The sequence below is a fragment of the Rhinatrema bivittatum genome, chromosome 14 (assembly GCF_901001135.1).
Source record: "Rhinatrema bivittatum chromosome 14, aRhiBiv1.1, whole genome shotgun sequence".
NCBI lineage: Eukaryota > Metazoa > Chordata > Amphibia > Gymnophiona > Rhinatrematidae > Rhinatrema > Rhinatrema bivittatum.
The window spans coordinates 81,746,778-81,768,666 of record NC_042628.1 but is presented as its reverse complement, the minus strand read 5'-3'; the positions used below and the strand labels follow the sequence as shown (position 1 = coordinate 81,768,666).

Sequence of the window (21,889 nt, the reverse complement as noted above, 5' to 3'; positions counted from 1 at the left end):
TTGTATAGGTGATGCGATAGGATACTGGTAGCCAATGGAGCTGTTGGAGGATAGGCTGTTGGAGGATAGGCATACCAACAATAATGTAATGTCCATATTGCTTATATTACTTCAGTTATATGTTCCAAGTTGTGTTCTAAGTTGATCTTAGTTGTTTCATAATTGATTGTACTTTATTTTAGATTATCCGTTTATTATATACGATATGTTCCTTGTAAACCGCCTCCCCGGCGATAGTTATCTCTGTTAAATGTGAACCGGAGTGATATGTATTGTATACAGGAACTTCCGGTATATAAAAACCAAAAATAAATAAATAAAATAAATGATGTGTTCTCTCCGAGGTAGGTTAAACAGGATCCGAGCTGTATCATTTTGGACAAGTTGCAGAGGGTGGATAGTTGATGTGGATAGTCCCAAATATAGTGAATTACAGTAGTCTAAGTTTGTTAGAATTAGAACTTCTGAAATTAGAAAGTCTGTTTCAACATATGTAATTTAAAAAAGGATTTCTTTACTGTGGCTGATAAGTTATTGGTCATTGCGAGTCTGGAATCAATAAGCATACCTAGGTTTTTTGCATATGGCTTTATAGGTATTGATTGTCCTTCGAATGTAAAACTTTGTGGGGGTTGTTGAATAGAGTCCGGTACTGTGGACAGATAAATTAACTCTGTTTTTGAGGCATTTAATTTTTGTCTGTTGTGTGAAAGCCAGGTTTTTATTGTTAAGTAGAGTTGGAGTAAAGCAACCATTGTATCAGAGGACTGATAGTCAAGCAAAGCAAACTGTGTGCACTAATACATTTATACAGTAAGAAGTCACTGACAGTACTCCCAGTGTAGCATTACTTTGGGGGCTCGGCAGTCTTCCTTTGCAATTTCCTCAGCCTCTTCTGGGCTAGGCTGGGGCTTTTCTTCATTTCTATCACCCTCTGCCCTCATATCTAGCCATGCCATCACAGCTATAGTATGACCACATCTCCATCTGGAATCCAGGACAGCTACAAGGGGTCACCATTGTGCAAATGGTTGAGAATTCCTCCCTCTGATCCCTAGGGGCCATGAATGTGACCTCCTCAGGAGACGAAGCTGGACATAGCAATGAGCCACCAGAGGAGAGGAATGTGACACTAACGGAGCTTTATGGTAAGATATTCCTACTTACCTTCATGGCTCTGTGGATCCAATGCTGGTATTCATTCACTTTGGTATAGACCCCTGGCTTCTTGGGTAGGGCACAGCCCGTCCCCCAACTCACAATGCCAGCCAATCGCCAGCGTGATGTCTTTGAGATTCTGTCCTCACAGACGAAAGGGCCACCGCTGTCCCCCTGGAAGGAAGCAGGAAGAACACGGCAATTTAATGTATTACAGTTTAGAAATGAGGGCTGTACATTAACTCCAGAGGCCATCCAGCAAGCTGCTAGCACACTGCCACAGCCCGCTGTGCCTCAGGCTTCATTATTTTAGAAACGTTATCCCAAAAGAATGACATTTTCCCTAACTGGAAATTTATGGATGTGATAACTGATTGCTCACCTGGCAGGCATCAATCTCCCCATGTGCATAACCAGCACAAAACATCTTCGGGGTGATCTGGCTCCCATAAAAGTCAGGCCCATTGCACACGGCACTACTTATGATTGGTACATTTGCCTCCTGCAAAACGTCAGCTGGCTTTCCTGAGAAGAGAAGATGCAAGAGCAGAGCATTAGAGAAAGGGAATCAGGAGGAGATACAGGAAGGGAAAAAGAAGCAAATAAGAGATAGCTCAGCAAGGTGGAAGAGGGGGAGATAGACTCAGAGAGGAAATTTAAAGGAGATGTGAGACAGTACAGGGCCCTGAGAGGGAATCAGAGAGCAATAGAAAGAACTTAAGGTTCTCATGTGCAGCCCCTTTATACCCTCACCTACAATGCAAGTAAGGAGGAGGCTGAGAACTAGAGGCCAGTTAGTCTGACCTCTGTGATGAGCAAAGTAATGGAATCGCTGCTAAAAACAGAGCTTAGGGCAATTTTTGGAATCAAATGGATTGCAAGATCCGAGGCAGCATGGATGGGCCATATGCTATCATGTTTCTATTACAATGCAGTCAATTCTGTACAACATGGTCTCACATACACAGCCTCGTTACAAACCGTACAGCCTAGTTATACCCACTACAGTGTTATTACGTCTATTGCAGCACCAACATGGCAACCCCCTCCATACTGTCACGCTCACCGTAGTACATAGTATTTCCCCAGCCCGTCACAGTGCAGACCTTTCCATCTTCCAGGTGCTGTCCCAGAGCAGGGAGACATGTTGGCTGGATAAACTCTGAGTGGAATGAAAAAGGAAGCACATGCAGACAAATTAATGTACACACAGCATATACACGGAATACTGATATATAATAATATAAATGCATATGGTAACAGCCACACTGTGTACATCCAGAGCATATACCAGTAATGAGCATGCATCAGTCACTCAATTCAATATATACCAGGAATATGCACATACCATATACTTATTTTATTTGCATACATATATTCCACAGATTCCAACAAACATTCAAAGCAGATTACAATAAAATTCATCCATAATTGAAAACAAACAACATAAATCAAACAACAAAAGACAGATTAGGAGTAAGCATTTTTTTCTAAAAAATAAATCTTCCCTCTCTTCTCTTACTGTGAAAGGCAAGGCATTCCTTTACACAAGAGCTGTAAGTGAAATGGCGCTTAAGTGGGTCTCTCATAACTAATATTCACGTAATGCCAGGAGGGATGGCCAACACAACCGAGATGATAATCTGATACCAAACTCTAGGATCTTTCACAGTAAAGAACTTTATGAATGATCTTGAGAATTTTCAATTTTAAATGACATGGAAGATTAGCGTAACGTTTACAGCAGTGAGCTTGTTTGATACTTGTAACAAGGAGTGGAAAATATGCAGGGCCTGGAAGGTTTATTGAGATCTCAAAATGTCTTAATACGCGCCTCCCCCCCAGGTTTAAAACGCTTTTCATAGTTATTCTAAGTATAGTGGTGTTCAGAAGCTTAATGTGGGCTATGTCAATGTCCATTCGATTTGGCATAAAGCTTATATTTTGAATGTATTACTGAATTTAGTCCAGAAAATTATATTTATTTTCAGTGGACATGAGAATCTAAGCTGGGTGGGGGGTATTAATCATTAAGGAGACATTACATTCACAATTGCTAGAGGTTTGTGTACTTGCAATTTAAATTTGGAATCTTTGTTAATCAGAGTTCAGCACTGGGCAAATGGTGTGTTATTTTCCAAGAATCAAGGTGGAAAAAGTCATCCTCACATAATCATAAGCGAAGAGAAGAGGGAGGAAGCAAACAGGTACAGCTGAAATCTTCTTCGCTTGTCTTAATAAACTGAAGAAAATGGATTATACTCGTTTCAAACTGTTATTTTCCACTAAATTTTACAGCAGATCAATTTCAAAACATATCATTTTTGTCTCTTAAACATTCAAAATTGATCTTAATAGATGATCTCAATCTGCATTTGGATAAATGTACTTCAATTAGGGTAACTTTTTTTTTTTTTTTTTACAATTTTGGAGGTAGCACAGTTAGATCAATTGGTAAGGTTTCCAACTCATAAGGTTGTACATATTTTAGATGTTATACATAGATCAAATTTCAGACCTGCAGGTAGAGAATGTTTTGTGGACAGATCATGCCATGCATTTATAGTCTTATTGGGAATCAATCAATTTGAATGAAAGAAAAAAATAAAACGGCCATTAGTTAGTAGTGACAATTAGAAGCCAAATGGAGAGAGAAATATAGAGCAAACAAGGAGGTTGGAGAGTCTATCAAGAACTTACCTCCCTATCAAAGTAGGAGTCGTGAGAAAGGGAAATGGGCTCACGGGTTTTCATAGCATATATTGAGCCATCGGAAAACACTTTGCATTGTTGAAAGTGTTACAGTTGTGGACCCTTGAGCTGGAGCGAGTGGTAGATATCCACCGAGGGATTGTCCCCAATGGAACTCGTCTCCAGGTGGTGGTGCTGGTGAGGAACGTGACGAAGACAAGGTTAGCAGTCCGGGTCTGGGCAGGCAGCGAAGAGCGGAACTAGAGTCCAGGAAGAAGATCTGGGGCAGGCAGCGAAGAAGTGGAAATGGTGAAACAGGCCAAGGGTCAAGACGAGCAACAGACAAGCAGAGACGAGAAGACAAGCCGAGGAGAGGCAGGAACTGGAGTAAGGCAGGAACTGGAACAAGGCAGGAACTGGAACAAGGCAGGAGCGGAGGCTGGAACTGGAACAAGGCAGGAACGGAAGCTGGAACTGGAACAAGTCAGGAACGGAAGCTGGAACTGGAACAAGGCGGGAATGGAGGACGTCTGTAGTAACTAGCACAAGCAGAGAAGATCTGTTGCAAAGGCAATGTTCAGAGGGAGCTGTGGGGTTTAAATACCCCTGCTGGATGATGTCATCTTCGGGGCCGGACTTGACTTTCCTGCTCCCAGCAATGTGTGTAATCAATCCTGAACCTCATCCCCTCACTGGCAGGGAGAAGTGTCTTGTCAAATGTTGAATGCTACTGATAGGTGACCCCCTCTTTCACCCATTCAGGAGACATGGCTGGACAGAGGCCTCTCTCCCTGGACACACATCTATACAGGAGAGGATCTAGATAGGCCTCTTTCCTCCTATCAGAAACAAGATTAGACAGATGCTTCCCCTCTCACATCCTCACCCTGACCTATAAAGGAGACGGGATCAGACCAGAACTGCATCTTACTCCTCCACACCCTCTCCTGTACAGCAGGCACCTTTCTACCCACATCCTCTCACCTGTAAATGAGATAGGATTGGACAGGTGCATGACTGCAATGTCATTGCTGTTCTCTTCACTGTTGGGGTCAAGGAAGGGCAGGTATCCTGCATGATAAATGATGCTCTTCACAGGGAGATGAAGCCCATGGCTGGACAACTGCGATATAGCCCCTGTGAACACACGCCACCGGCTTAATATGCGGTTCCTCCTGCAGGAAAGAGAGACTGGATGAGACAGAGAAATAAACAGGATGTGGGATCCCTCAAATTCCCACCAATTTCAGAGAGTCCTCCAGGGCCAACTCTGTCTGCCCTATATTCAGTTGTATTTTCTGTCTGCCCTATATTCAGTTGTATTTTCTGGCAGTCTCACTGCCAGAAAATACAATCTATACCGGGATAATCTGTGTTTTGCAATTTCCCTTTAATTTCAGGCATCTCAGATGTGCTCCGATGACCCTCCCTACATGAAACATTATACAAGTCTGCTCTACAGCCATCTCTCTGCTTATTTGGGAAATTAATATTACATTTTATTTGATGTTTGAAAAGGTAGGGGGATATAGAGCCTCACAGATACAAAACTCAACCAGCACAGTTCTTTGGGCGAAGGGTAAACAGATTTCAAAGAATTGTAGAGATATGCTATTTGTCAAGGGAATGGTCTAAGCCAATGGGCTCCAATCCAGTTCACCATGGATTTTTATCAGGCACATGGGTCACTATGTCTTGTGTCACAGGATCAGCAAAAGGAAGTGGCCATCCCCAAATTTTGAAAATGCTTACCACTCCTCCTCCCCTCCCATAGAAAAGGAAGATGGCTGTTGTAATGGAGCTGAAGATGAAGGTGGCAGGCGCACACCAGAATGTCACTGCAATTGGGGAAAGTCCAATCTGCTGCTGCCAGCTGGGGTGGGGGAAGAGGGAAGAGACGAAAGGGAGATGCTGCTGCTGGGAAGGAACATAAGAGACAGAAAGATGGGGAATTATGACTGGGGGAAGAAAACGAAAGGAGATGCTGCTGGAAGTGGCTACCAAGTACCTGGGAAAGTCTACAACCACTACTAGTTAATCTTTAGCTATGCATCAGCCAGCTAGCTAACCAAGTATGAATGAGGCTGAGGATGAGTGAGTGAAAAAAGTGAGGGGGGAAGAGAAGGGACAGGAGACAGCAGATAGAAGTTAGATTGTATGGGGAGATGGAAAGGTACGAGATCGAGACAAAGATGAAGGATGGGTGACATTGAGAAGTGAAGAGTTGTTGGACAACAGAAAGACAGAGGTAGAAGAGCAAACTAAGAAGCAAGGTATGAGAGAGATGCTAGCAAGAAAGGTGGAAAAGAAGCAAGATGGAGAAAAGAGGAGAGAAAAAAGTCAGTAAAAGGATTTAGAAGACAGATGAGAGGAAAGCATGCCAATCTTTAGAATGGAAAATACACCCTTAAACAACAAAGGTAGAAAGCAGAGTTGCTTACTTGTAACACGTGTTCTCCAAGGACAGCAGGATGTTCATCCTCACACATGGGTGACATCATTATAGATGGAGCCCTGATGTGGAAAACTTATGTCAAAGTTTCTAGAACTTTGACTAGACACACTGAGCATGCCCAGCATGCCCTATACCATGCGGGGTCCCTCTTCAGTCTTGTAACATAGAATTACGATTAAAATAGAAATAGAAGAAACCCAACTTCATGAGGTGGCGGGTGGGTTTCATGAGGGGTTCTCCAAAGACAGCAAGATGATAGTCCTCACACATGGGTGAATCCCTAGCTAGAGGCTGCTACCCAACTCAACAGGGAAGTAACAGACGCCTAAATAGATGCCGACAGGCACCAAACCAGTGCTGTTAGTAACAGAGGGGAAGACAGCCTGAACCCAAACAGGCCCTAGGTTGTGAGAGTTGGGTTCTACACCTCAAACTGGTTCTGGAGGACAGAGTGACTGAACCTACGGTCATGTCAGCCATCCCTATTCAGACTTAACAGGATGTGAATGTGTGGAGAGAACTCCACATCGCAGCCTTGCAGATCTCCTCCATGGGAACTGCTTGCAAGTAGGCCACAGACGCTGCCATGGCTCTGACAGAATGAGCCTTGACATGACCTCCATGATGCAGTCCCACCTGGGCATAACAGAAGGAGATGCAATCTGCTAGTCAAATGGATAGTGTCTGTTAGGCAACAGCAACGCCCAACCTATTCTTATCAAAACAAACAAAAAGTTGGGTGGACTATCTATGGACTTCTGTCTGCACCAGACAGAAGGCTAAGGCTCGCTTGCAGTCCAAACTGTGCAGTGCTCATTTACCTTAGTGCAAATGGGGCCTGGGAAAGAAAATTGGCAGGACGACTGACTGGTTAAGATGGTAATCCGTCACCACCTTAGGCAGGAACTTAGTGTGCAAGCGTATCCGATCACACTGAGCTCCAGGAAGTTGATTTGACAAGAACGTTCCTGAGCAAACCCCTATCTCGACTGCCTCCTAGAGGAGGATGGGTCTGGAGTATTGGCAGAGTTGTTGGAGGATTCCATGGTGGTTCAGGAGTTGGGCCACATTATCCCTCACTCTATCTCCAAAGAGATTATCTCCAGTACACAACACGTCAGCGAGTTGTTCCTGTACCTCTGGTCGGAGATCCGAGGCCCACAGCAATGCCATTCTGCAGATGCCGATTCCCACTGTAGACAATCTCAATGCCATCCAATTTCAAAAGTTTTAAACTGTTTTAATGATAGGTCTCATTAGCTCATATACTGTATTTTTGGATACTTACATAGATCCAATAAAAGCTATCATAACTTGCCAAGAATACAGTTTACCCCAAGAGATAAAGCTGCCATAACAAAACTAACTCCCAGGAATCAAACAGCAACAACCCTACCCAGAAAAGAACAGCACTGCAAATATATCAGGCCTTAAAAGACCAATGCACTTCCTATTGAAAACAGAACAAGACAGACTGCTATATGAACATAAGAAAATGCCATACTGGGTCAGACCAAGGGTCCATCAAGCCCAGCATCCTGTTTCCAACAGTGGCCAATCCAGGCCATAAGAACCTGGCAAGTACCCAAAAACTAAGTCTATTCCATGTTACCATTGCTAATGGCAGTGGCTATTCTCTAAGGGCCGGATTTTAAAAGCCGGATTTACGTGCGCAGGGCACTCACGCGCCTATTTTGCATAGGCCGCCGGTGTGCACATAGCCCCGGGACACACGTAAGTCCCGGGGCTTCGTAAAAGGGGCGGGAGGGGGCGTGTCCAGGGGCAGTTCGGGGCGGGACCAGGGGCGTGGCGCCGGCCCGGGGGTGTGGTCGATGCCTCCGGACCAGCCCCCGGGTCGGGTGATGGCACGCCAGCAGCCCGCTGGCGCGCGCAGATTTACACCTGCTTTCGGCCAGCATAAATCTGCCAACAAAGGTAGGGGGGGGTTTAGATAGGGCCGGGGGTGTGGGTTAGGTAGGGGAAGGGAGGGGAAGGTGAGGGGAGGCAGAAGGAAAGTTCCCTCCAAGGCCGCTCCGATTTCGGTGGAGGGAACAGGCAGTGCGTGCCGGGCTCAGCGCACGCAGGTTGCACAAATGTGCACCCCCTTGCGCACGCCGACCCCGGATTTTATAAGATACCCGCGGCTACGCGCGTATCTTATAAAATCCAGCGTACTTTTGTTCGCGCCTGGTGCACGAACAAAAGTACGCGCGCCCGTAAATTTATAAAATCTACCCCTAAGTGAACTTAATAGCAGGTAATGGACTTCTCCTCCAAGAACTTATCCAATCAATTTTTAAACACAGCTATACTAACTGCACTAACCACATCCTCTGGCAACAAATTCCAGAGTTTAATTGTGCGTTGAGTAAAAAAGAACTTTCTCTGATAAGTTTTAAATGTGCCCCATGCTAACTTCATGGAGTGCCCCCTAGTCTTTCTGTTATCCGAAAGAGTAAATAACCGATTCACATCCACCCGTTCTAGACCTCTCATGATTTTAAACATTTCTGTCATATCCCCCCTCAGCCGTCTCTTCCCCAAGCTGAAAAGTCCTAACCTCTTTAGTCTTTCCTCATAGAGGAGCTGTTCCATTCCCCTTATCATTTTGGTAGCCCTTCTCTGTACCTTCTCTATCGCAATTATATCGTTTTTGAGATGCAGCGACGAGAATTGTACACAGTATTCAAGGTGCGGTCTCACCATGGAGCGATACAGAGGCATTATGATATTTCCGTTTTATTCACCATTCCCTTTCTATTAATTCCCAAAATTCTGTTTGCTTTTTTGACTGCCGCAGCACACTGAACCAACGATTTCAATGTGTTATCTACTATGACGCCTAGATCTCTTTCTTGGGTTGTAGCACCTAATATGGAACCCAACATTGTTGGGTTCCTAAACAGAATCTATACGCTATCAGAATCCTTTACATCGATCACACATATAGAACACAGACCAGCTAACAATAAAAATCAAATATAAAACACTAATAGTAAAATCATACTAATAAAAAGAATAAATATTTCACAACAACTGATAAAGAAAACAGCCAATAATTAAAACCTCATAAAAATGTTTATAAAATTTCCCAAATCTCTAATATATTTCAAAACAGCAGACACATCAAACATCCAATAATGAAACTAATAAGGATTACATAATCTCCGGTTCTCCATATTGGGATTTTTTGATCTTCAACCACCCTGAAATTGTCATGGATTGTGAAAGGGGTGGCCCACACAAAGTATCCTCTCTCTCTCACACACACAGGCTGTTACACAATCCCCCCTTCTCTCACACACACAGGCTCACCTACACACCCCCCCACACACACACACACTGCTATCACATATTCAATTTTATAATATAAAAACCAGTTACAGTAATGTATGTAGTGTTTATGGTATTTACATGTTTTATATGCTGTGTAAACCACATGAATATCTATCATGTCCCCTGTCAGCACTTGCTGCTGGAATAAGGGTACATATTCTGCCACGCTCTGGAGGTACTTACTCTGGGAAGCAGTGAGCCGCAGTGATGACCCATTCATTTGAGAGAATGGAGCCCCCACACAGATGCGTGTCATCATAGCGCAAGCTGACTTGCCATGGCCACCTGCCTAGGCTTGTGTCTTGCCCACCAATGATCCGCTCCACAGACAGTTTACGTCGCCCACAATCTGGAATGTATTTATTTACAATTTTTAATCTGCCATTGCACAAAACTCAGTGGATAGCAATAAAACATTCACAATAATTAAATCTACATACTAAACAAAGTATAGAGACAATGCATGCATCACAAAGGAGACAAACAATTAACAGATTCATAAATGACAGGTATGGGTATGTTGTAGAGTCTGTATGGGTATGTTGTAGAATCAATTATCGATACTCAAAATTACATCATATTTACAAATCTACAGATAGCTACAACTGTGTAGTCTATATTAAATGGAGAGGGGGAACCTCATAAAAATGGCGGGCTTTTTTTGTGAAAGCCCAAAGATTGCCAACTGTGCAATTTTTACAGTTACTGGCGTAGTTGAGACAATAATTCACAGATGTTACAATCACCGGTTTCCCCCTCCGATAACTTTTAAAACCACTTTTTTTTAAGGATTTTTTTTTAGTTATAATAGCTTTTAGGCAGAAAAAGGAACTTATCGTAGCAGGACTTGAACAGCTATGGAAACCGTACAGCCCAACACGGCTCGTGTTTCTTTAGGCTTCTTCGGGGCAAATAGTGCAGCACCTATAAAAAAACAAAGTCCCATAGATATAGGCATATAGGTTAATTTACAAAATTACCTTCTTGCACTGCCAGAGTGATACATACATTTCTGATATCTGCCAAGTTACATATTCTGTTACTGGGTCACAGCTTATAGTGAACAACTGGATCCGCCATGTTTTGGCCATTTAAACGTTTGTTTTGAAAAGGAACCAATTAGAAAGCAGGACTGGATCTATAGAGAGCCAATCAGAGCTTATATCAATGAAGACCATTCAACACTGTTATTCAAGCCTTACGGTGATTGACACGCGAGCATGAAAATCCACTACTGCTTGCGATAATTAAGGACATAGTCGAGATCACCTCCACGTTGATTTTGTATGACTTTTTCTAACACAGTCCATTGTAGTTGTTCAAACGTGTGGTTAGCATCAATATAGTGACTAACAATTGGAGCTTCTAAGTTTGCAGTGTTTACTCGACTCCTATGCTCACGAAGACGTGTTTTGATTTGTCTCCTGGTACGGCCCACATAAATTAACGAACAAGGACATTGAATCAAATAGACTGCTGTCACACACTGATAAATCTCACTTGATCATGGACAGTATTCAAGAGACATTGGCACATTTTACAGCTTCACCCGATTTTTTCTGAACCCCTGTTCTCCTATCAACAAGTAAAAATATTAGGGATCAAGTGGTACGTGCTTCCCTTTCCCAAGATATTCAACCGTATATGCAAGGCACTCATAGACAGTGTGGAAAATGTGACATGTGTGTTAACACCATAGAGGGAAATTTTTGGCAACATCCCATTACTGGAAACAAATAGAAGAAAAAATTAGACACAACATGTGAATCTACATATGTAGTCTATTTGATTCAATGTCCTTGTTCGTTAATTTATGTGAGCCGTCCCAGGAGACAAATCAAAACACGTCTTCAAGAGCATAGGAGTCGAGTAAACACAGCAAACTTAGAAGCTCCAATTGTTAGTCACTGTATTGATGCTAACCACATGTTTGAACAACTACAATGGACTGTGTTACAAAAAGTCGTACAAAATTAACGTGGAGGTGATCTCGACTATGTTCTTAATTATTGTGAGCAGTGGTGGATTTTCACGCTCGCATGTCAATCACCGCAAGGCTTGAATGACAGTGTTGAATGGTCTTCGTTGATATAAGCTCTGATTGGCTCTCTGTAGATCCAGGCTGCTTTCTGATTGGTTCCTTTTCAAAACAAACAAACGTTTCAATGGCCAAAAAATGGCAGATCCAGTTGTTCACTATAAGTTGTGACCCAGTAGCAGAATATGTATCTTGGCAGATATCAGAAATGTATGTATCACTCTGGCAGTGCAAGAAGGTAATTTTGTAAATTAACCTATATGCCTATATCTATGGGACTTTGTTTTTTATAGGTGCTGCACTATTTGCCCCTGAAGAAGCCTAAAGAAACACGAGCTGTTTCGGGCTGTATGGTTTCCATAGCTGTTCAAGTCCTGCTACGATAAGTTCCTTTTTCTGCCTAAAAGCTATTATAACTACAAAATCCTTAAAAAAAAGTGGTTTCAAAAGTTATCAGAGGGGGAAACCGATGATTATAACATCTGTGAATTACAGTCTCAACTACGCCAGTAACTGTAAAAATTGCACAGTTGGCAATCTTTGGACTTTCACAAAAAAAGCCCGCCATTTTTATGAGGTTTCCCCTCTCCATTTAATGTAGACTACACGGTTGTAGCTATATGTAGATTTGTAAATATGAGGTATCATGTGCCTGCATGGCATGGTATATCTAGGGCTGGATTGTATCAGAGGCAACATATTTAACTGCATCCAGTACTAATTTTTAAAACATCACTGCCACAGCTACTGTCTTTCGTCTTCAGCCAGGCTGGCAACAACAACAAAAGTCAGTTTGGGGCTTACCTGAGCCGCACTTGTGGTCTTGTTTCTTCTATAGAAACCAGTGTGAGGGGTGAGGCCATGGCAGCACCGATGAATATGCAAGTGCTGGCTCTCGTGCCTCACAAGGACATTAATCAGGAGAGAGCGGCTACAAGCCCCGATGAGATGCAACATGGGAGAGAGGCAGAATCTGAGTACAATGATTTCTGGGGGGAGTGGGACTTCCCTCTCCCCTGCACCTGCTGATGATTTCTGGATGGGGAAATGTCCCTTCATCCTCCTTGCCATGCAATAATTCCTCCTCCACCCCAGCATCCTCCAATCTCTTGGAATCCAGGATCTGCATCCAGATCTGCAGGTATTACTAGGGCAGTGTCCAGGGAGGGTTTTCCTTATCAAAGTTACCTACTGCTAGCATATGAAGATTTACATGGGATACTTTGAAACTAATTTTTAGTGTTGAATGTGCACTAACCAGAGTACTCATTGACTTTTCACTTGCAATCAAGTTTTACCAGTAAAGGATTTTATTTTGAACACAATACTTGCAGTGATGTGTGTATTTTTACTGGATTGATGAAGAGAACCTCAGAAAAACCGTAAGGGCTTGAAACTCTTATCCTTACAATTCTGGGAGCTGAAATGGCCAATGAGCTCCTGTCGCTGAAAACATGTTGGGGCAGGGGCTAAAATACATAGGGGTCTATATTCAGTAGGGCATTTAGTGGACAAGTTATCCGACTAAAGTTAGCCAGATAAGTATTCAGCAGGTTAAACATCTCGCTGAATATATTTATTTTATTTTTATAGACAGACGTTCGTTGGGAACATCACATCGGTTTACATGTAACATTAATGCAGCAAACAGGCTTTACAGTAAACAGAAAGGTAGCTTTTACGAAATCTTAGATCAAACAGGCTTTTCAGATAATCAAGAACTGGATTTTAAATAATTTAGAACAACAGGCTTTACAAAGAACTGAAAAATGGATTTTAAGTGACTTAGAACTTGAAGTTTGGAAATATATAGCAATGTGTAGTGACAAAAAATTTAACATCATAAGGATGTGTTGGTTAAGTATTTACAGATAGAATGAAGAGGCGGTAACCTGATTTGGAGTCAGGGGGATATGGGAACAAGATATTAACATATTATCATACTAGAAAGGAGTGGAAAGGGTTGGTGGTGATTGAGGAGGGTATGGGGTTGTAAGCAGGTGTGCAGGGGGGCGGGTGCGGTAGGAGGCTAACGAGGGATAGTGAAAATCGGAAAGGGGAGGGGGAAATCAAAAATGGGTTAATTGCTAGAGGAGGTGGGATCATGTGGTTCAGGTATAAGCCTGTTTGAATAGCCAGGTCTTTAGGTACTGTTTAAATTTCTTTGGGCAAGGTTCTTGGCGGAGATGAGTAGGCATGGAGTTCCATAGAGCGGGCCTGCTATGGATAGTGCACGGTCTTTAGTAGACATAAGTTTTGTGAGTTTGGGTGATGGGGTGTGTAAGTGTTGCCAAGTATTGGTTTCTGGTGGGTTTTGCAGGGGTGCGAAATAGTAGATACTCATTGATCCAGTGCATGCTTTGATTGTGTAGGGATTTGTGGATGATGGTAAGGGTCTTGTATTTGATTCGGGATGTGATAGGTAACCAGTGAAGTTCTTTGAGGACGGGGGTAATATGGTCATTTTTGTGGGTGTTGGTAAGAATATGGGCAGCAGCATTTTGTAGCATTTGAAGGGCTGGGTAGTGTTTTTGGGAAGGCCTAGGAGGATGGCATTACAATAATCAATTTTCGACAGTATAGTGGCTTGGAGAACTCTATGAAAGTCATTGAGATGTAGCAGGGGTTTCAGTTTCTTTAGCGTGTGTAGTTTGAAGAAGCAGTCCTTTAGGGTGGAGTTAAAAAAATTAATTAAGTTAATTTGATTGTCCAGCGTAACGCCAAGATTACGTACATATTGGGAGAAAGAGATGGCGGGAGGTGGAGAATTGAGTGGGGGGATGTTAATGTTGATATTTTGTGGTGATATGATTAGGAGCTCAGTTTTAGTAGTGTTAAGTGCGAAGTTGATGTTGGAAAGTAAATTGTTAATTGCTGAGAGGGCAGTTTCCCAGGATTTGATGGCTTTAGGTAGTGTATCAGTTACAGGTATGAGGATCTGAACATCGTCAGCATATATAAAATGCGGGAGACCAAGTTCAGAAAGGAGATGGCAGAGGGAAAGCAGGTATATGTTGAAAAGGGTGGAGGACAATGCGGAACCTTGTGGGACGCCTTGTGTCAGATTAATTGGTTTGGACTCATTGTTTCCAATTTTAACTCTGTACTGTCTGTTGTTTAGGTATGACTGAAACCAGTGCAGTGGAATGCCGGATATGCCAATTTCTTTGAGGCGTTCAATTAGAATGTTGTGGTTGACAGTGTTGAAAGTGGATGATATGTCTAGGAGGGCCAAGATGTATGCTTGGCCTTTGTCCAGGCCTTTTAGGAGGTAGTCTGTTAGGGAGAGGAGTAGGGTTTCGGTGCTGTGGTGTTTACGGAAACCATATTGGGATTGGAATAGGATGTGATGTTTGTCTAAGTAGTCAGTTAGTTGCCGGTTGACTGTTTTTCTAGGATCTTTGCAATGAAGGGTAGGTTGGAGATGGGGAGGAAGTTGGGACTGTCACGGTCAAGGGTAGGTTTTTTTAATATGGGTTTAACTATAGCTTGTTTAAGTGGGTTTGGGACTGTACCCAGTGAAATAGATCTGTTGATAATGTTGGATATTGGTTTGGAAATGATTTGCGGAATGGCGAGGGACAGATGTTATTGGCAACAGTGTTGATAAGTTGATTCCATGAGGAGAGAGCAGAGTCGGAGTCAGTCATGTCAAGTTTTCCAAGTTCATTAGAGAGGGCTGAGATTAGGTCATCCCTTTTGCAAGGTTTTCTGAAGTGAATAATCTTCTTGGTGCATGTAGGGATGGGGGTGTTTTTAATGGAGCAGATGGTTTTGATGCGGAAATGGTTGGACCAGGGGATGGATTTGCATGTAGGGGGGTCTGGATGGATTAGGGAGTTGGTAAAGATGAGGTCTAGACTGTGGCCTGCCTTATGTGTTGGGTTAGAAATTATTTGCTTGAAGCCTAGGGCGTTGAATGATGCTAGTAGGGTATCGCAGGAGGCTGATGAAGGTACTGTGTCCACATGTAGATTGAAGTCTCCCAGGATAATGGTTGGAGAGTCGATGGTTATGTTTTTGGTGATGAATTCTATGAGGGGAGATGGGTTATTGTTGAGTTGCCCTGGTGGGGCGTAAATTAGGCAGATTTGGAGGTGGGGCTTATAGTAACTTAACGTTATCCAGCTACATGTATCCTGGTAACTTAAAAACCTAAATGGCTATATTTCAAAATAGCCATTTAGATTTTTAAATTGACCAGCCAGCTTTCTACTTATCTGAATCTCTTCAAAAGATATCCAGGTAAATAGCGCTTTTGACAAAAAAAAAAATGTGAAATTACTTCTTACCTGATAATTTCCTTTCCTCTAAGGAAGGCAGGCCAGTCCACACGAGTGGGTTATGCACCTCTACCAGCAGATGGAGACTGAGAACGACAACTTGCTTATGTCAGTCATATAGCTCAGTCCAGACACCAGTCTGCCAGTATTCTCTTCAAAAGCCAACTGTGGACACTAAACCAACTCAACGTTAACAAGGAATTAATGCATCCAAACACTCACTGTCTGCAAGTGTTTTCTCTTTTAAATAATGGAATCATTGGACTCAGCACTACACTAATAACCTCATAGTGAACAGTAAAAAGAGAACTACTCTATAAACAGAACCCACTTACCAGGTTCTGTGCTGGTCCAGGTCCCATCTGAGATCCTTGAATCACATTTCCCCTGGGCAAGTGAAAATGACAGGAGAAATTTGACTACCACAAGGCAGTCCAGGGCGGAATGGTGGACTGGTCTTGCTTCCTTAAGAGAAAGCAAATTATCAGGTAAGAAGTAATTTCACCTTCCTCTTCATCCAGGCAAGCCAGTCCATACACGTGGATTGTATCAAAGCTACACCCCAGAAGGGTAGGAGGCTGCCTGAGGCACAAGCAGCACTCCCCTAGCAAAGGAAGAATCTTCCCTTGTCATCAAATTAGTCAGTAATACTTGGCAAACATATACGTCGCCGCCCTACAAATCTCTGCCAGAGAGCGCAAATGCAGTTCCGCCCAGGAAACTGACTATGCTTGGGTCGAATGTGCCCTCACTTGTTTTGGCAAAGGCTTCCCAGCATCCACATAGGCTGCTGTCACCATTGCCTTAATCCAATGAGCTACTGTGGCACAAGAAACCGACTCTCCCTTCTTCACCCCTTTGTGAAGAAGAAAAAGTTGATCAGTCCTTCAAAATTCATTTGTAACCTCCAGTGCTGAAACACATCTAATGGCCGCAATTTCCTGAATTCTGCTTGTTCCCACCTCTAAAAATGACAACAAAACTGACCGATTCAAGTGAAAGTCTGAAACCACCTTTGGAAAAAAGGAAGGCACCATCCTTATTTGCACCCCATTTGGTATGATTATCAAAAAGGGCTCTCTACAAGACAAGACATGCAGTTCTGAAATCCGCCTTACTGAACAAATAGCAACCAGAAACACAGTCTTCAGGGTCAACAAATGCAAAGAAATACCCCAAAGCAGGCAAAATATCACTCGCCAAATAGGAAAAGACCAGATTCAAGTCCCACAGAGGCACTAGGAAATGCAGAGGGGGCCTCACGTGCTTCACCCCTCCCAAAAACCGAGACACATCTGGATGTGAAGAAATAGGCCTCCCTCGCACACAACCTCTAACACACTATAACCACCACCTGCATCTTCAGCGTGTTCAAAGCCAATCCCTTACTCAAACCTTCCTGCAAAAATTCCCATATTAAGAGAATAGATGCTGAGGCAGGAAGAGAAGAGTGCTTTTGGCACTAATGCTCAAAAACCCATCAGACACGAATATAGGCCAAAGATGTTGAAAACTTATGGGCCCTCAAGAGAGTATCCACGATTGCCCCTGAATAACCTTGCTTTAAGGGCCAAACCGTAAGACAAAACTGATCCAGATTCTTGTGAAAATAAGAAAATAAGACTTGCCATAATGGGTCAGACAAAGGATCCATCAAGCCCAGCATCCTGTTTCCAACAGTGGCCAATCCAGGCCATAAGAACCAAGCAAGTACCCAAACATTAGCAGATCACACGCTACTATTGCTTACTAATTACCGTCATAGTAGTTTATGGATTTATCCTCTAGGAAGTTATCCAAACCTTTTTTAAACCCATTTACACTAATTTCTGTAACCACAACCTCTGGCAATAAATTCCAGAGCTTAACCATAGTGAAGCTGAGTGGAAAAGAATTTTCTTCAATTTGTTTTAAGAGCTATTTGCTAACTTCATGGAGTGCTCCCTGGTCCTTCTATTATCTGAGAGAGTAAATAACCAATTTACATTAACTTGTTCAAGTTCTTTCATTATTTTGTAGACTTCTATCATATCCCCCCTCAGTCGTCTCTTCTCCAGACTGAATAGCCCTAACTTCTTTAGACTTTCTTCATAAGGCAGCCGTTCCATGCCTTTTATCATTTTGGTCGCCCTTCTCTGCACTTTCTCTAGTGCAGCTATATCCTTTTTGAGATGTGGTGACCAGAATTGTACACAATATTCATGATGCGGTCTCACCATGGAGCGATACAGAGGCATTATGACATTTTCCATTTTATTTTCCATTTCCTTCTTAATAATTCCTAACATTCTGTTTGCTTTTTTGATTGCCATAGCACACTGGATTGCGGATTTCAATGTATTATCCACTATGACACCTAGATCTCTTTCCTGGGTGGTAACTCCTAAGATAGAACCTTATATTGTGTATCTACAGCAAGGGTTATTTTTTCTCTATATGCATCACTTTGCACTTGTCCACGTTAAATTTCATCTGCCATTTGGAAGCCCAGTCTTCCAGTCTCGCAAGATCCTCCTGCAATTCAGCACAAGCAGAAGGGGGTCAAATAACTAAAGAAGAATACAGACAGCAGGGTTGCTTTCATGCCCTGGATGAACCACCCTCAAAGCGTATTGCTCTTACATCCTCAAGAACAATGGCCCATTAATGTAGTAGAGAGCTACAAGACCCTGCGAGCACTCAGGGTACCAGAGTATCTTTCACAAACTTGATTACTAACATCTTATTGGACCTTTGTAGTAATTGTTTCTAGCTGGTCTGGTTTATTTATATGCCCTGGTGGAAGAATCAGGATCACTTGATGCATTGGGCCATCCAGCAAAACTCCTAGTGGAGAAGCATCTGAAAGGAATCTAATGTGGAAGGAATCCACATCTTCCCCTTCTGAATGGCATACGAGCCCGATGCCGCTTCTTTTAGATTTGCGATCTGGGCGGCCCGCTGGCGCTGGGCCTGGGGGGACATGCGTCCGCAGTCCCTGCAAGTTGCCTGCTCGTGGTCCGGACCAAGACATAGATAGCACTTCGAGTGGCCATCGGTCACGGACATGATTTTGCCACACTGGCAGAATTTAAAGCCAGGCGGCCACGACATGCTAGTGAAAAACCCTTTGGATTCACACTGTTCTCCGTCAGGGAGAAAAGAGCTCCGCGTGCTGGTAGGCGCGCAGAAAAAAACAGAATGAGGAGGAACGGGGCTGCATGGGAATTTCCACACAGGTGCACTGCACTAAAAGAATATGTTCTAAGAAAGCTCTGCCACCTGGCCACCCGGAGGACGTCCCAGACAGCATGGCTAATTCATGCTGCTCATCTATGGGAAAATCCACTTCCTCTTCTGAATCATGGAGGACTTCACTAGAGAAGGAGAATTCATTACCTCTGCTCTGACATCACAGATAGCACTGCAGTTTGTGCCCTAGAATACATGCTCCACATCAATGATATGGACTACGCCCTGGTCAGTTCTGGGTATGGGTAAAATCAATGGCTCAGTGCCATGGAAGATCTTCCACACCCTGAAAGACAAGGAGACCTGCACTGATGAGGCAATAGCCCACCTCAGCCATAAAAAGGAGCCCACTCTGGTAAGCCCCATACTACAGCACCAATTTTCTCTTCAGCTCCCAGGGAAATGTCCTGAAGGGGGTCCCCCGGGCTGCTTGGGTGCTCTTGTTGGCACCTTACCCAGCAGCTCAAGCTTCTGCATTTCACTCAACCCTTGACTTCAGACAGACCCAGAGGCCAGCAACACAAAGGAGGCAGTCTTCCTGAGCCTACAGGACCATGAGGCATAACTTCCCACACCAAGAATCTGATAACACTTCACTCTTAGACGAGGAGTGACACTGCTGCTCAGCCTCGCTCCGAGATATTGAGTTGTTACCAACCAGTGCCTTCCTTAGGGCCTATATCTGCCAGGTGCTGTACTGCTGCAATCTGGGGGATATCCGACCACAGCTTAGCAGTTGGAGGACTCGTGGTCTGAGGCCAAGCAGTGACAAAAAATGGAGTGTGTATCTATGATGGATATCCAGCACCCACAGATGCAGGCCTTAAACCTACTTACTGCAGTCTTCTAGGCCTTGGGCTACTCTGTTGATATCATCTTTTATTCTTTTTTGTTGTTGTTGTTGATTAGAACTTAAAAGTTCTGTTTGAGGGGACACCAAGGCAGCAGCAGAAAAAATTAGATGCAGCAAGGCAGATAGGGATTCTGGGCCCAAAAAGTAAAGCAAAACTTAAGAGAGACTGGGACATATCCACGCAGTAGCTCGACAAAGAAAGACTAAGGGACTCACAAAAGAGCATGCATATGCAGGAACTCCTGGGCATGCTCAGTAAAGTGAGTTAACCAAATCAATTATTCGCAATTCAACAGCAGGGAGTGTGTTTGCAACAACTTTATCCAGTGTTTCAGGAGCAAGAATCAAGTTTAAAGCTTTCACTCCTGCCTTCAATTCTCTTCATTACTGTAGGCCCTAATTATGTGAAAGGACAAACTGTGCAAGTAAGTTCCCAAACCGTATCCCAAAATAAGGTTGGTTAACTGAACCATCGCCTAAGAGAAAAAAGCATTTAGAAATCAATGCTTCACTCACGTGTGAAATATTCGTGGAATTATCTTCCAACAAACATTTGGCTGCTGCAAGATATGATATGTCCTAGGCATACACTGAAGACCTGGTTGTTCAGAAATATCGGACCTTGCAGCAGAAGACCCCCATGCAGAGAGAGCCACAATGGATCTTCCACCAGAAGACAATGAAGATCCAAGTGGCTAGTCTGGGGCCATCAACAGCACCAAGCCTGGATGTTGAGCTATCTTCTGAAGCAAGCGGGCTATTATCGGCCACGGCAGAAAATCATAGACAACCTTTCCTGTGGCCAAGAATGAACCAGCACATCCACTCCTAGTACCTAAACATCTCCTGTCCAACTGTAAAAGTGCTCCACCTTCGCATTTTTGCAACTTGTCATCATATCCAGAAAAGAACACCCATACCAATCCATGAGGCGGCTAAAAACTTCGGGAACTAACTCCCATTTTCCTGGGTTTAATACAGGACGACTGAGAATCCACCCGAATGTTGTTGACCCCCTGCTATTTGAGAGGCCGACAGCACCTGTAAATGTTGCTCTGCCCATGGCAGAAGGATATCCATTTCACGAGAGACATGCTGATTTGAGTCCCCCCCCCCCCCCCCCCTTTATTTATGTAGACTACTGTGGTAACTTTGTCAGACATCACTCTTATGGCTCTTTCTTCCAACCGATCCACAAACTGTAAGAAGTCTAAACAAATTTCTCGGGCTTCCAGACTGTTGATCGACCAAGTCGCCTCCTTGGGAGACCACTGCCCCTGTGCTACCAACTCTCGACAGTGAACCCAACCCTAGAAACCCGCATCCATCACGATCAACAACCAGTCAGGAATCTCCAATTCCATTCCCCTTTCCAGATGCTCGCTCTGTAACCATCAGAATAACTTCTATCTAATCTCTGGTGGCAAGGTTAGTCGCATATTGTACTCCTGAGACTGAGGATTCTATTAGGCCAGCAGGGACCTTTGCAGAGGACGCGTATGTGCCTGCATCCAAGATATCACCTCTATTGTCACTGCTATTGACCCCAGCATCTGTAGGTACATCCATACAGATGGATGATTTGCAGTCTGTAAAGCCCAAACCTGTCCCCAAATCTTCTGGATGTGTTACTCTGGGAGCAACACCTTGCCCCAAACTATATCAAACCAGAAGCCCAAATACTCCAGAACCTGAGATGGCTGCAGACTGTTCTTGGTCAAATTCACTACCCATCCCAGGTGCTGCAGTAACAGAACCACCCCTCAACACCATTAGACTCTCCACTGCCAACTTGGATGAACTAGAATTTCTTCCTTGCGGAGTGCCGTAGCCTCTACCACCAT

At 43.5% G+C, this 21,889-nt stretch overlaps 1 protein-coding gene across 1 annotated transcript in view; it reads right to left on the bottom strand.

Moving 5' to 3' along the window:
• The window catches only part of HPN (hepsin), a 133,040-nt gene that overhangs the window by 5,140 nt on the left and 106,011 nt on the right, over positions 1-21,889 (bottom strand). Inside the window, exons 9-13 of the mRNA XM_029576764.1 lie at positions 9,824-9,989; positions 4,834-5,024; positions 2,225-2,320; positions 1,541-1,683; positions 1,168-1,332 (exon numbers count right to left, since the gene is read on the bottom strand). Coding sequence (XP_029432624.1) covers positions 1,168-1,332; positions 1,541-1,683; positions 2,225-2,320; positions 4,834-5,024; positions 9,824-9,989 — 761 coding nt within the window. The remainder of the gene's footprint in view (positions 1-1,167; positions 1,333-1,540; positions 1,684-2,224; positions 2,321-4,833; positions 5,025-9,823; positions 9,990-21,889) is intronic.